This window comes from Pelodiscus sinensis, chromosome 1 (assembly GCF_049634645.1).
Source record: "Pelodiscus sinensis isolate JC-2024 chromosome 1, ASM4963464v1, whole genome shotgun sequence".
Classification (NCBI taxonomy): Eukaryota; Metazoa; Chordata; order Testudines; family Trionychidae; genus Pelodiscus; species Pelodiscus sinensis.
In genome coordinates, this window is record NC_134711.1 from 245,924,380 (window position 1) to 245,939,461 (window position 15,082).

Here is a 15,082-nt window from a genome sequence, read left to right on the forward strand (position 1 = left end):
AATATTTTACTGAAATGTACCATATATAAACAACCTCAGTGTTCCACAGTGAAAGTCTCCCAATTCTTTCACACCCTCTCTGTTATCTCTCCCATGCTATGTTTCATTTAACCTAGACTGTAAGCTTCTTGGAACTGGTCTGTAAAAGCTGTAGACATAGTAAAAAAGAATGACTCTTTACTACAGGAGTCACAGAGAAATAGAGAGAGTGCACCGACAGAGGGCAACTCTGCTTCACAGATCCCATTGCCATGGGGAATATATAGGGGCCCAACTGCTGCTGCCACCCTGCGCTGTCTCTCCCCCTCAATAATCCCTGAGGCCAGGCCCTTTAGGAAATGAGGTGCCATGAGGGGGAAAAGATAGGGCAGTGGCAGGACGTTGGGGGGGGGGGGGGGGAGAATGGGTTTGGACATGCTCCTCCTTTCCCTGGAGTTGGAGTGGCCAATCCGTTCCAGACGAAGACCCAAGATCTAGCTGGATCCAGCGCAAAGAGCCTGGGCGGGGGAAGAGAGCCTGGCCCTTTAAGAAGGCTTTTTGGCCTCCGCAGGCTCCCATTGTCTGCCCCGGTGAGCACAGGGGACCCAGGAGGCATGGGCCATGTTCACAAGCCACACTAACTGGGGGAGGGGGGGGGATTATAAGAGGGGAGAGAAAGAAGAGTTAGCCACACCAGCCCTAGGTCTCCTAGGCTGATTGCAAATACACTCCAGCCTGTAGATGGCCTGTGGGTCTGGAGTTTGACACCCTCCTCCTGCCACCCAAATTATAAGAACAAAGGAGAACACGGATATTCTACATCTCCCTCAGGTATACGGTGACTGCGTTAGGGAAAGGTAATTTGTTTTTTGGCTCTGAAGTGCTGCAACATCCTCAGTTTCAAGAGTCACATGAGGTTAGATATCCAAGAATGGGAACCCATACAAAACACTTCTCCTTGGAAAGAAACTTTCATTCCACAATTAACAGTCGCCATACAGCTCGTGAACTTTTGAATTACAGATCGCCTACCTGGGGCCTCTTGATGACCAAGTATACTGATTTGCTGGTAGTTTCTCTCTTAAGGAATATTCAGCAACCATCATATCAGGTGATACATATGCACCAACACCTATTAAAAAATATTTCAATATATGATGCAAGATCTTAAAGACATCCTTATTTGTAGCCTACAGCACACACATTTAAGAAGCAGTATAAATGTTTACATTAAAATATTCTTTCTGCTAGCATAAAGTTGGCCAGATATTGAGAACAGTTAAGTTTTTCCTCAGTGAAGTTCTGTACTTCATAACAGAGGGGGGTGAACTACAATTCATAGGTCCCTTATGTCTGGCCCCAAGCTCTAGCCTGGAAAGAATAAGCACTATCCCCTCTGCTTTTGTGTGCCCTCTCCCACAGCTTCAGCTCACCATGCCACCAGCATTGATGCTCTGAGCAGTGAGCTTTGGCCAGTCAGAGCACCTGTAGCGATGGCAGCCCCAGTGCTCTGGATGGTACAGTCAAGGGATGGGGGAAGAAGGGTTAGACAGAGAGCAAGGGCCAGGCACAGCCTCCCCTAGCCTTCCATACCTACCCTCTCTATGATTTCAGAACTCCAAGACGATGCTCAGACCCCTCCCCAAAAAGTTTGTCTGCCCCTGTTTACAGTAAATTTGAAGGCCAAGCAAGTATTATGTATAGTAACAATTATATAAGATATCCAACCCTAAATTCATCTAGCTAGACTTTGTTCTCCTGTCAAGTTTGTCCTATAGCCAACTCTTTAGTAAAAAAAAAGATTTCCCATGAACAACAAGAACAACATGTTACTCTGATACATTATCCCATTAATAGTAAAAGGAATTGTGTGATTTTTCCCCTGAAAAATTCAAAAAACTAAAATAAAATTCCATGAGGTAAAGGCTTTGTCTTCATTACAACAGCATGAATTACTACATTCAAACCATTTCATTTGTTTTTTTTTTTTTTAGACTTCACTTACTCAAGATAAGCTAAGAGCAACGACAATACAAAAAATACTTGAATTACAGTGCTGTAGAACCATAGGCTACGTCTAGACTGGCATGAATTTCCAGAAATGCTTTTAATGGAAAACTTTTCCGTTAAAAGCATTTTCGGAACAGAGTGTCTAGATTGGCACGGACGCTTTTCTGCAAAAGCACTTTTTGCGGAAAAGCATCTGTGGACAATCTAGATGCGCTTTTCCGCAAAAAAGCCCCGATAGCCATTTTCACCAGATCAGGACTTTTGCCTGAACAGGAGCAGCATAGTATTTCTGCAAAAAGCACTGATTTCTTACAATAGGAAGTCAGTGCTTTTGCGGCAATTCAAGCGGCCAGTGTAGACCGCTGGCATGTTTTTCCGGAAAGGCGGCTGATTTTCTAAAAAACTGGCCAGTCTAGACACAGCCACAGTGTAATACTGCTCTCCCTCCCTTTAAAAAAAAAAAAAAAAAAAAAAAAAGGATTGATGGAAAAATCCCTTCCATCTCATAAAGTCATCTCTCTGAAAGGTGTTAGCTAGGTTGAATGAACAATTATGTGTGTCCATACCAGGGGTCAGAATGACCTAACTAGGACACCCAGGATGTAAAATTAACCTCCTGAGCAATGTAGCTAAATCAATCTAATGTTTAGGTGTAAATACGACCTTAGTCTACATTTCCAAGTTTTGCGAGCACAACTATGTCATTTACATCCCCCAGTGTAGATATAACTAAGTTGACATATTAACTAGTGTCATTCAGGAAGGTTGCACAGATGTACCAGTGCAACTTCATCAGCTTATGCTACAGCTCCTCAAGAGGATTCTGCTGGCATGTTAGGTGTACTACACACTGAGAAGCCCCGTCTCATTGAAGCAGCACTCAAGCTTCATACCCAGCTTGACTTTAAAGGACCATTAAACCTGAACTGGACCTTTGTGTATGTAAATTGAAATTTAGTTGCAACACTTGAGTTATGCCATAAGCTAAAACTGCAGCAAAGACAAACCAAAAATAGCAAATCCCATTGTGCTGAAGGGTTAACTAAATTACTGCTCTACATTCTCTCAAAGTGAGTCACATGAAGACCTCTGAAAAAAGCCCACAAATTCAACTCCAGACTCCTGCTCATTTATTAGGCATACTAACTCACCTTTTAAAAAAACCCACCACATTTTAAGAACCTTAATGGAATTACTAAACTTTTTTTTAAAGAATTATGGTTTCAGTATTTTCATGGATTATTAGTTTATCAAGTGGACTCTGACAACAGGAAGAACAAGTTTTGATTCCAAGAACAGCTTTTGACAGATGTTACAATGTATTTGGATGGATTCCTATCCCCGAACCCCGAAGAATCCCACTGAACAAATGCAAAATTTTAGATCCAAATGACAGAACTAGGATTCATTAGAGAAGAAAGAGGCAGCATATCAGGGTATCCAACCTAAAATTTCCCCATTCAAAGTTTATCTTCTGAATCTAAGATACTTTGAGTTAAATTGAGATTAAACTTAGTAAAATGTGGTTTTAGAAATAGCTAACAGCTATGGCATGAGCAGTCTTTAATACACAAATTATACTTGAAAAGAGTCAAATTTGTCTCAATGCTTTCTAAGGGCTCACCTTCTACAAGTTTATTAAAAATCAAATATCAAGACAAACTGCCTAGCAGCCTCCTGTATTTTTCTTCATGTTTAGCAGCCAGGAATTATTAGTTGCAAATAATGTTTCACCCCTAACTACATATTCAGACCAAACAGCAGGCTTCTGAACATAAATACACAGATCCCACACAGGTACATTAAGAAATACACCAAGAACATGGCTTAATTTAAGATAGTTCCTCCCCAAGTATATACAAATGATTTTGTAATCCTGTAAATCTTAAAATCAATTATTTGCATAGAGTTTTTTTTTTTTCCAATTTGTAAAAGACGTTTTGTTACCTATTACACTAGATGTAGTTCCACCTGGACATCCCACAGTAGAAAGGCAAGGACCATTATTCCCTGCACTTGAAATATATATTACATTGTGTTTCCATACAGCTTCATTAATTACTTCACAAATTCTCCTAAAACAAAAACACAAAAAACATTTACGCAACAAAATATTTGCTTCTTCCTTTTCAGTATCCAGGATGCAATTCAGATAACATTGAAATCAAGTGCAAAGCTGCCACTGACTGATGGGCCAAGATTTTATATTCTGCCTTGCTGAATAATATTCAGACGACTTGCCAGACCTTAAAGGCTCACTTGACTATAATGGGGGAGGCACCCCTAAACAGTTTTAAAAAGGAAAAAAAAATTAGTAAGATTTGTTTTTCTTGAGAAAAGATTCTGTAGCAACACACACATTGTAAAGGGATTATTCCTGTAATTTTCCCCCCAGAAAGAATATTGCACTGTACCACAAAAACTGACAATTTTAGCAGGTTTACATAATACACAGACTCAGGCTCAGCAGTTTGAGACATGCTGCCAACATTTTAATATCATTCTAGAAAGCTCATAATTAATTATTTACTCCTGTTGACACTGTTTACACAAATGAAACAATTTTTAACCTCAGTTTTCTTCAGTATTAAACCTGGTTATGGTAAAGCCAGTGCACTCACCCAGAATTTGGCCAGTGGGTTGCTTCTCCATAGCTGTAGTTGACAAGATCACACTTGTATTTTATTGCTTCTATCATCTGTTTAAGATTAAGTTAAACTTTACCACTAAATTCTTAGACATGACAAATAAGACCATCCATATAAACCCATTATAGATCCATCTGTAACACTGATGAATGAATGTCTATGAAGATTCTGATGCAGATTCATGCTTTTGTTAAAAGGCAGATTGCTTCAAGTCCAATTTGCCTCTTAACTAAATGTATTTTCCTGTGTAGACGATAAATGTTTGATGAACTCCAAACTTTGGAGTCCAACTATCAATTTATTTTCGTAACTTATACAGGTAAGATAATGTGGGTTTGTAAGACACTAGGGATCATTAGTTCTTGGCCACTGTACATTTGTAATCCTTACTGCCCAGTCTTTGTTTTGCAAACCAATCAAAACTGAGTGAAGTGACCCTTCATTCCAATGTATCTTCATGTGGTCATATATAGATAGTTCTACAGATCATGCCTGAGATTGTATTTTAATTCCTTTTTGGATGGAAATAATTTACTTAGAGCTTCTTTTACTTTCTTTTCTATAGGTATCTAATTAGAATTCGGTGAGGAATAAAATAATGGAGATCCTGTGCCTTTGTTGCTGAAAGTGAAAAATGTCTAATCCTCTCTCAAAAGTAGTTGTGAAAGTAAGTCCTCTAATTCTTAATGAGCTCACTGGATGCATCAGGTTTCTTTTGTTGTCTAGCGAAACAATACCAATTGCATTGAAGCAACAATATTAAAATATACACCTAATCTTTGTCCCACGTTAGACTTCTCCAGTGTTTCACTCTACAAGACTAAAAAAAGTATACACTTCATACAACACAAAATATATATATTGGGTACTTAAAAAGAACCTTATAAGATCCTCTATTTTCATTAGATAGTTTGGCACGCTAAGATATATAAAACATAGGAATGTTATTAACAGTTTAATATCCTGCTAAAAGCAATAACCTATATAGGATGCTCAAAACAAAGCCACATTACCAAAAATACTCAATTCACTGAACCTATCCCCAATGTATTTGTGAAACGGGAAATGGAATATGGGGCTAGCCAGACCACTGGACTATTTTCACAGGATAATTCTTATTTCAAACGTGCCATGCAGTATTTTCTTCATGACTTAACTATAATCTTATACCCCCACTGCCTGAAACTTCATATTTTCTAGCTTGTAAAAATGTTCATATTACTTAAATTCTTGTTAGACTTCTCCTGAGATTCTTCTTGGTCTTGGAAGCAACAAATGATCAAACTCAATACTGCCCTTTCCTGACTCCAGTTGAGTTTCTCTTATGCTCAACTGTAAATGACTATTTTAAACTATGGATTTATTAAAATAGTCTCCACTCTGGAATGCCTTGAAAAAAGTCACATCAAACAACTAAGATTTAAGATTTAATTGAACTGATTACAAAAGTTTTTTGGACACAGTGTTGATCAAATTTAGTAGCAGTTTTCCCCTCAAATCACTCCAATTATACGTGGTGAAACTCTCAACTCCGTCTCCCTCAGGACCTAACTAGTGTCAAATTAGAGAATTTATTGAACCAGAGGAGGTCAATATTGTCTAGCAGCATTACCAACTCTTCCACTGCTTAGTGGTCTCTTAGAAGAGATTTAGGATAAATTAGAGCTAAACAACAATACAGAACACAGGGCCACCACTGGTGGCTGTAAAACTTGATGGGACTGTGGAAAACTTGGCCACACCCATGATAAGTGGAAACTTGGCTAAATAAAAATCATGCTGAAACACAGATGTTGTCAGACCAGAGTGCCAGACCACAGAGATTCAGTGTGAACTTCACTTTCTTTCCTAGCTATTGAAAAGGCATACTTACACACAATGTCCTATATCAAGCAACTTAATTCAATTAGCTATTAATTCAGCTACACACTTACAGCTCTTATAAGGCCAGTGCCAGTTTCCATTGTGCTTAATCTTGTATCACCAATCTTGATGGCAAGAATCTGAGCTCCTGGAGCCACACCATTTCGTTCGGGCTCTTCTGGAAAGTACCCAGCAGCAATACTAGCTACATGTGTCCCATGTGCTCCTGAACATATCAAACAAAAAGCATGTTATTGCATGAGCTCAATAACACAATCCAGTAAGAAACCTCAGTTATGCTGATTTAATATGCTATGATTTTCATTTACTGAGCAATTTATACTTAAAAAACTATGGACTTATGTAGAAAGCTACTAAATCCACATGGAATTTAGATTCTTCAGAAGTGTCTTCACTAATTTTGACAGCTATACATTCTTTGAATCTTCTGATTATCAATTGTTAATGTCTCCTGCACCTTTCACTGATATTTTACATTTTTAAAAGCAAGCAGTCATAAAGGTAACCATACATCATATTTATATAAACTGCACAAAAATGGGATAAAAGTATAGTGGCACAGGTGTCATTTCAAAGGAAATGTATATAGACAACCTTCATTATGCCTCGGCAAATACAAATTTAGTCATTGCTTTGATAAGATACACAATTTTCTTTTAGAAGCTGCCCTCCATTGGTAACCATTCAAGCTGCAGGAGAAAGCAATTAAATTTAGCCACTCTCTATTTAAAGCAATGCAGTAGCAATTAAGTTTAGTAGCCTGATTTTCTTCTCTCTTATACCAGGGAGATTCAGGAGTAACTCCAGTGAAGTCAATCATGTATACTTTTAAGCAGCAGCATTAGCAAGTAGAGTATCAGGACTGCAGTGTATAGAACAGAAGTTGGAAACCTACTAATTTATGTTAAGAGGTAGCACGTTTCAAACAAACAAAAGGAAATATTTCTTCACACAATGCACAGTCAACCTGTGGAACTCCTTGCCAGAGGATGTTGTGAAGACCAGGACTGTAAACAGGACTCAAAAAAGAACTAGATAAATTCATGGAAGATAGCTACTGATGGACCTCTTAGCCACGAAGGGCAAGAACAGTGTCCTTAGCCTCTATTTGTCAGAGGCTGCGAGTGGGTGACTAGGTGGGGGAGAGGGGGAGGAGGAGGGGGAAAGAGAGAGAGAGAGAGAGAGAGAGAGAGAGAGAGAGAGAAATCACTTGATGATTTCTTGTTCAGTTCACTCCCCGTGGGGCACCTAGCTTTGGTCACTGTCAGAAGACAGGATACTGGGCTAGATAGATTTTTGGTCTAACCCAGTATGGCCATTCTTATGTTAGCTATTTCTATTGCCAGGTCTACACTTCAAGGTCAGCTTACGGTACTCAACTCCAGCTACATAAATAACATAGCCGGAGCGGATGCAGTGTACCTTACGCCAAGCTGGGAACAATCTTCACAGCAGGAGGTCAATAGGAGGAATTCTTCCGTTGACTTCCCTTACTCCTCGTGACAGCAAAGAGGACAAGCACTGAGGAGGGGGCACCCTCAGTGTTCGATTCAGTGAGTCTTCATTAGACCAACTAAATTGAACCCCGGAAAAATCAATCGCCAGAGTGTCAATCATCCGGAAAGTGGAGATGTATTCTATGCCTCCAGGGCCTTATTGTGGGGCATCTCTGGGGGCATCTCTGATAATCTAAGAATTTGTGTCAACATGGCATTTATCTGCCATATTGAAAGCTGTACTCCAAAGGCACAACTATACATATAAGAAAAGTTATATAGATGCTTATGTACTTTGATTTTTGATTATAGCAGTCTTGTAAATTTTGAAGTAAGAGACTTCACCAGCAGTATTTTAAATCATTAAAAATCAAAATGACCAGAGCATACATTTTCAAACTGATTTTTCAAAGCCTCAACATGATTTAATCAGTGATTTTTAATCATCATTTTAATGGATTTGATTTACATTGGATTGCACCATATGATAGGAGCAGTGTTACACGGAGACACTTATATTTTGAGTATTTTATTTTATGAATAAGTGGTATCACTTCTTACTTTCTTGTTAAGCTACCTAAAATATTTCATTTGCAAATGATTAATTACCTCCACTGGTCACAATAGAAAGCAGATTTCCCTCATCATAAATGTTCACAGAATAATTCAACATCTCTGATATGCCAAAAGATCCATATTCTTGTCTCTCTTTGTAGGTTCTCAACACTGTGCATTTGGTGAAGTCACAACATTCACTTGAATCAATACAGGCTCTGTTGATGCAGAGTATAAAGTAAGCCAGATCAATCTTTAGTAAAAACCCCAGACTTATTGTTTCCCATATAAAATTACCATAGAGTTTGTAGATTGCTTTAAGTTGTCTAGTTTTTTGTAAGTGATAATGATAATTTTCAAACCCAAGTACATGAAGTCAGACTTGTAAATGAATACATAGACATATACAAGTGCAGCTTGATTATGTGATGCTACGCCTATTGATTTCACAGAGATTTGTGGTTAGTTAGTAACTTAAGGGGAAGAAGAAAAAAGTGACAACATACTATTTTTACTCAGAAGCCTTAACACTTTTTTTTTTTTTTTTTTTTAAAGTCTAACTTTATACAGATTTTAGGACACTGGCCACTGTATAAAGCGTTATGTATTTATTAAGTGTAAATACTTAATATAAAATTTACCATCACAAAGAAGCATGACATCACCCTTATTAGCCAATAACTATGGCAAAATGGTTGAATTTGTGACTAGCAAAAATAAATAAATAACCCACAAGTCTCTCTCAGAGATCCCATTCGGGCCTAAACCTTCAACAGGACGTGCTGCCCAGGCTCAGCAACAAAAATCCTGGTGCAGGATCAGGACCTACATTCCTAAAACTGGAATCCTGCTAAGTGTAACAATTCTTTCCAAAAATGCTTTTATGAAGTGATCAATAACTACTACTTACACTTTACAGTCACCCAGAATACAGTTTAAACCAGTGTGTTAAAACTTACAAAATTTCATGCATTTTAGGTAGAAGCATAAGCATTTACCTCCAGGTTTCACCATCATGCCATACCAAGCAATCATATACAGGACCAGGATCATTATATTTTTTCTCCAAAGAATTCAACTGTTCTACTTGACTCTGAAATTCTTCCTTCATTAGTTTAGTAACCTTAAAAACAAACAAACAAACAAAAAAAATGCACACAACAAAAACCTTGTCAAATATATAATTTTAATCCATTTAGCAATACACACAGAGGTTAGCTGGTCAACAAACTGCTTTTTATTAAAATCCATATGACCTGACATGTATGGAAAAGTTTTCAACATGTTTATATATACATGTTTATATATTATGTGCTACATACTCATTAAAAAACCCATAAGAAACACTGTTAATCATTCATCATGATTTTCAGATATTGTTATGGAGGGTCTTTTTAAAATTTCCTACATGGAACTGGCTAAGTAGAGCTCACTGAAAAATGCTGATATCAATTTCTAAATTGTTTAATCTCTAACCAAACAGATATTTATGACACTTTAACATGGATTCCCTTATCTATTTAACATCCTTTTAATGTAAACAATGTTAAGATATATATACTCTAACATATTATACGTTTAAAAACTAGCATTCTTTTGGCATTACTTTTAACTAAATTTTAAAATATTTTTTGCACTCATGACCAGTAAACCTGTGGTTGCTAAAGAATTGATATTGACCTACATTACATATAAAATGTGTAGTGTTGTTCACATTCTTTGCTCTACTCATCAATTATTAGAATTTAATACTGGATGTGAAACCATAATTTCTCAGACCTTTGTGGCCTGCACTCTGAAGCAGCAGGCCAGGCATTATTAATTAAGACAAAGTTATGAGACTAAGAGGGAGTTATAAAAACCCTGCAGCCCTACACCTACCATATACATTTTGTTACATGCACCAATGTGGAGGTGAAGTGTCACATATCTCCTCCATTTTGGGACACACAAAACTCATTCTACACACGTGTTAAAAATTAAGAGGGAACACTACCAGTAACCTTCCTTCAAGGCCTACTAGCCTAATACTATGGAATGGATTTAGAACAAATTTGAAGCATGCTTCATGACTTGATACACTACTTAATAAGTAATAAATGTCCATCAGAAACACTGAAAAATGTAAGATGTGAACTTCAACAGCAGCTACCAATGCTTCTGCAAATGATAATAACAGAAGTAGTTTATCCTAGTTCCTTTATTCATCATGTTTCTGCTTACCATCTTCTTACAACAAAATTGGTTTGAAAACTGATGGATTTAGAGTGTACTGAATGATGGAATTATATATACAGATGAACTAGAGTGCCTTAAGGGGGCTGACAGCATTTAGCTTTACTGCCCTTACCTACAACAGATGATAAAATGTAAATAAAAACTATAGTAACATTTAGAATTTATTTTAAGTTGAGATTGTAACAGATCTCTGACTTCAGGAGACACAATATGAGCTTAACAAAATGGAACCTTTTTACTAAAAACTAAAAAAAGTTTGAATATTATCTTCAATGTATCAAGACCAAACATGCATTCACACACCTATATCCTGACTTCAGAACAAGATGTAGGGACCTCCACTCAATCTGTCAGTTAAAATAACCTGGTCTCATGTTTTAAAATTGTCAAATGGAGATTTTAAAAGTCTCTTAAGTGAATTCAATATAAAAAGTTAAAAAAAAAACCACTTTAATACAAACTTGTGAGGGAGAGCTGTGAACTGCATCAAATTCATCTAGTTTCCTACAAGCTTCTGCTAGTAGTAACCTATGAACAGGATCCCACTGTTTTTCCTTGCGTTCTTTCTGTAATATAAGAAGAAATTCCTCAATATATTAGTTTGTGAAAGAGGCACTCGTAACTTTTATGAACACTATCTTAAATCATTTCACAATTTTGATTTGGAACATCATAATCACAGCACAAACAAAAAACTTGCTATATCAGCAAAGAATTAAAAGTAAAATCTACACTATTGCAATTTACAATCTATAGTTGTATAACAAAACCAAAAAAGGTAGATTACAAAACATAAAAAAAGTTACCTGAAGCCTCTCCTTTAGAGCTTTAGGATAGAAATCATAGCCGTTTTTTAAGCCAATGTGATACTTTCCTGAAGGATTTATCCAGTTTGTTGGAATCTAGATAATAGATAAAATTCAGAAATAGTCAGAAATAGATTTTTTTTTGCCTTCGACAGACATTGTGCACTGAATGTTAAAATACAAGGAAAGAACTCCCATTGCCATTTGTATCTTAGTCAATCACAAGGGCAGAGGGCAATAACCTCACATAGTTGGGGGGAGGGGGCACGGAGCTAATGGGACAAAGATTCCTACGTACAATTATGAAAAAACTAAAGCCAAAGGAAGCTCAAAAGGGTTGACAGCATCAGATCGTTTCAACCAGCCCTCCTAACTGCCTCCTACAAAGCCAACAGCAGACATCTGACACCATTGTAAGATTTACCATCTCAAGCAGCTGCCTTCCACAAAAATTACTCAGACTTCCTAGATGCTGTTAACATTGAGGTAATGGGATGGCTGTAAACAGAACACCCATCCTTCCCCTTCCTCCCCAACTCTTCAGTCATATATTCTGTCTTAATTATGTCACTTTTTAATATCATAGTTCTTCCTACATTTTATATTGCTAGTTTTCACTAATGCCAGTATTTTTCATGTTTCCAAAAGGGCACCTATTATCATTTTAAAACATGTGAGGATAGTGTTTTTTTTCTGAACCAGCCTTTAAAAGACAAGTCAGAAACTTTGGATTGAGTCAATTTTAAATGATCTTTACTACAATTGTATCTTTAGGTTAAATATAATCTTAGTCCCAAGGTGCTCAGCACTGTAAACCACCTCATAAGAGTAAATCCCTACCCCAAAGAATTTAAAAATAGGTAAGTCAGGCAAAAGATGGGGAAAGGGATAATACACAAAGAATATTCAATGTGACAATCTAGTGTAGAATTTCACTGGACAGGGATAAATTACACAGAAAAAAAAAGGAAAAGGAGAAGTGCATTAAATTTGACACCAGGAAAAACAAAAAAACCCCAGCAACAATACAGAAATGCTTACCTTCAAAGTTCTTCCTGAAAGACCTATAATTTCTCCATCTTTGGGTTCTACTACAGTAGAAGTATTTACGTCTCCACTACCTGTTGTATCAATTATGTCAATTATTTTCGGTTTCCCATCAGTTGTAATCTGAAGAGATAAGAAAATGATTATTTGAGATTAAAATGTGGCTGTTGGAGTTGCATTTTTGAAGTAAACACCCAAGAAACTATACAAATAATGAACTTTAAAATTTATATATAAAAACAAGGGGGCTGCGCCCCCTGCTTTCTATATTCGCCAACCCCCCTCCCTCTGGGGGTAGGTATCTCGTTGGGAGGAGGGTGAAGGAGCAGGCTGGGGGTGTGGGGTCTTGGCAAAAAAGGTGAGGGGGTGGAGACAGGCTCAGATGGCAGAGGGAACCCAGTGCAGCTAGGGAGGAGGAAGGGTCAGGCTCAGCGGAAGCGACACAGCGCAGCCGGGGGATGGGAAGGGTGTATGTCAGCCCAGCAGCTACTCCCCATCAGCACAATCCCCAGGGTGTGAAGCAGTTTTCTTTATTCGATATTTTATCTACACCCCGTAAAGTTTGCACCTCTTCAAAAATCCTGCAAATCCAACTATCTGCAGTCTGTGAACAGCATGAATACTGCACAGTTCTGCACTACTGAAATAAACATGGCAAGCACTGAGCACCTGATACTCAGCAGAGCCTCAAGAGGAGAGCAGCTGCCAACTATGGAGTGACAATTCTGGCCCCAAAAAACCCGAACATGGATTGCATCATTATGTAGGTATAGGATGACAAGCCATGGCTGCAGAACTTTCGGATGCTGAAAGCTACATTCCTGGATGATGCATGCGTGGAGCTTGCCCCAGCACTTAAGTGCAGTGACACCAAAATGAGATCTGCAGGGACAGTGGAGAAGCAAGCAGCAATTGTTATGTGGAAACTTGCAATGCCAGACTGCTATTGATCAACAGGGAAATCAAATTGGAGTTGGGAAATCCACTATGGGAGTTGCTGTAATGCAAATGTGAAGAGCCATTAATCACATCCTGCTATGAAGGCCTCACTCTGGGCAATGTACAGGACAGCTGAACAGCTTTGCAACAATGGGATTCCTCATCTAAATTCCTGGAGTGATAGATGGCATTCCCCTTTCTATTTTGGCATTTGACCACATGGCTACAGAGTACAACAGGGGAGAAGTATTACAAGTAAGACTGGGGGAGACAGGGGACAGAGGTTTGGTACAGCAGTAAGGGGAAAGTTTATGGCAATGGTCAGCAACTTATGGCGCTCTAGGGAAACAGATATGGCTCTTCTGGAGCCCCAACTCAGCCTGCCCTTACTTCCCCTCCAGCAGGGAGCCCACACTGGCACTACAACTTTATGGCTTCCTGCAAGACTAGAGCATCAGTGCCAACTTCTTGGGAGGACGACAGGGAGAGAAAGACCAGAAGCTCCACACCAGAATCGGTGTGCAGGAAACAAATAGAACAAAGTATGTCTTGGTGTGCTGCTCTTTTTCTTCCCTCAGCACACGGGAAACAAGCAGCCAAAATGGCTCCATGCACACCACCTTTTTTTCCTCTGGGAAACACTTCCCTGGAGGCTTCCTTTGAGAATCCTGCCTGGAGGTTTCCAGGGAATGGCAGCGCAGGAGGTGTGTTACGCGATGCCTGCCACGTGGCACACAAACAAGAAAGTAACCCCCCACCCCCTCAAGCCCAGATTAAGGATGTTAGGGACAGAGGCAGCAAGGGAAGGGGAAGAGGGGGCTACTTCAAAACGGCAGTGCCACAGGGAGCCCAGGGTCAGCTGGAGTTCCCAGCTGACCCTGGGCTCCCTGGTGATAAGCCTGGGATGAGCTGTGCAGCGCTGCCCATTTGAAATGAGACAGCAGCATTTCAAAGCAGCAGTGCTGCCCTACTGAGTAATCAAATAGTCAATGAAAAAAATGCATCAACTATTCAAGTAGTGAAATACCCAATACTTAACATCCTTAGCCCAGACCAACACCCCTCACTCACCCTCCACCCCAGCCAGACAAGCTCTTCCCCCAGCCAAAATCTCCTCTGCCCTAAGCCACCTGGCCAAAACCCTCCCTACCCCCAACCTGTTGGCCAGACACCCCCTGCCTTCTGCCTCCTGGCCTGACAGGCAATATCCCCGCCTGCTCCCTTGGTCAGAATCCCTCTTCCCTCCCTCCCCAAGCCTCCTGGCCAAAGTCCTCCCTACCCCCAGGCCTCTGACAAGAATCCCCCCTGCCCAGGCAGCCAGCTTCCTGCCCCCAGCCTATTCCTGCCCCATGGCCAGACCTCACAAACTCACTCCCTCCCTCCAACACTCCTCCTCCTCCCCCCCCAGATCCTGCCATCCCTATCCCATTCACTGGTAGCCCTGTCCCGCACACTTAACCCTAACCCCTCATTTTGGCTC

General features: G+C 39.3%; 1 protein-coding gene across 2 annotated transcripts in view; it reads right to left on the bottom strand.

Moving 5' to 3' along the window:
- The window catches only part of TPP2 (tripeptidyl peptidase 2), an 83,664-nt gene that overhangs the window by 61,989 nt on the left and 6,593 nt on the right, over positions 1-15,082 (bottom strand). For both annotated transcript variants that reach the window (XM_075918739.1, XM_075918740.1), the window contains exons 2-10: positions 12,658-12,786; positions 11,617-11,712; positions 11,272-11,376; positions 9,571-9,695; positions 8,627-8,790; positions 6,572-6,726; positions 4,611-4,687; positions 3,937-4,064; positions 1,012-1,111 (exon numbers count right to left, since the gene is read on the bottom strand). In XM_075918739.1, coding sequence (XP_075774854.1) covers positions 1,012-1,111; positions 3,937-4,064; positions 4,611-4,687; positions 6,572-6,726; positions 8,627-8,790; positions 9,571-9,695; positions 11,272-11,376; positions 11,617-11,712; positions 12,658-12,786 — 1,079 coding nt within the window. The remainder of the gene's footprint in view (positions 1-1,011; positions 1,112-3,936; positions 4,065-4,610; positions 4,688-6,571; positions 6,727-8,626; positions 8,791-9,570; positions 9,696-11,271; positions 11,377-11,616; positions 11,713-12,657; positions 12,787-15,082) is intronic.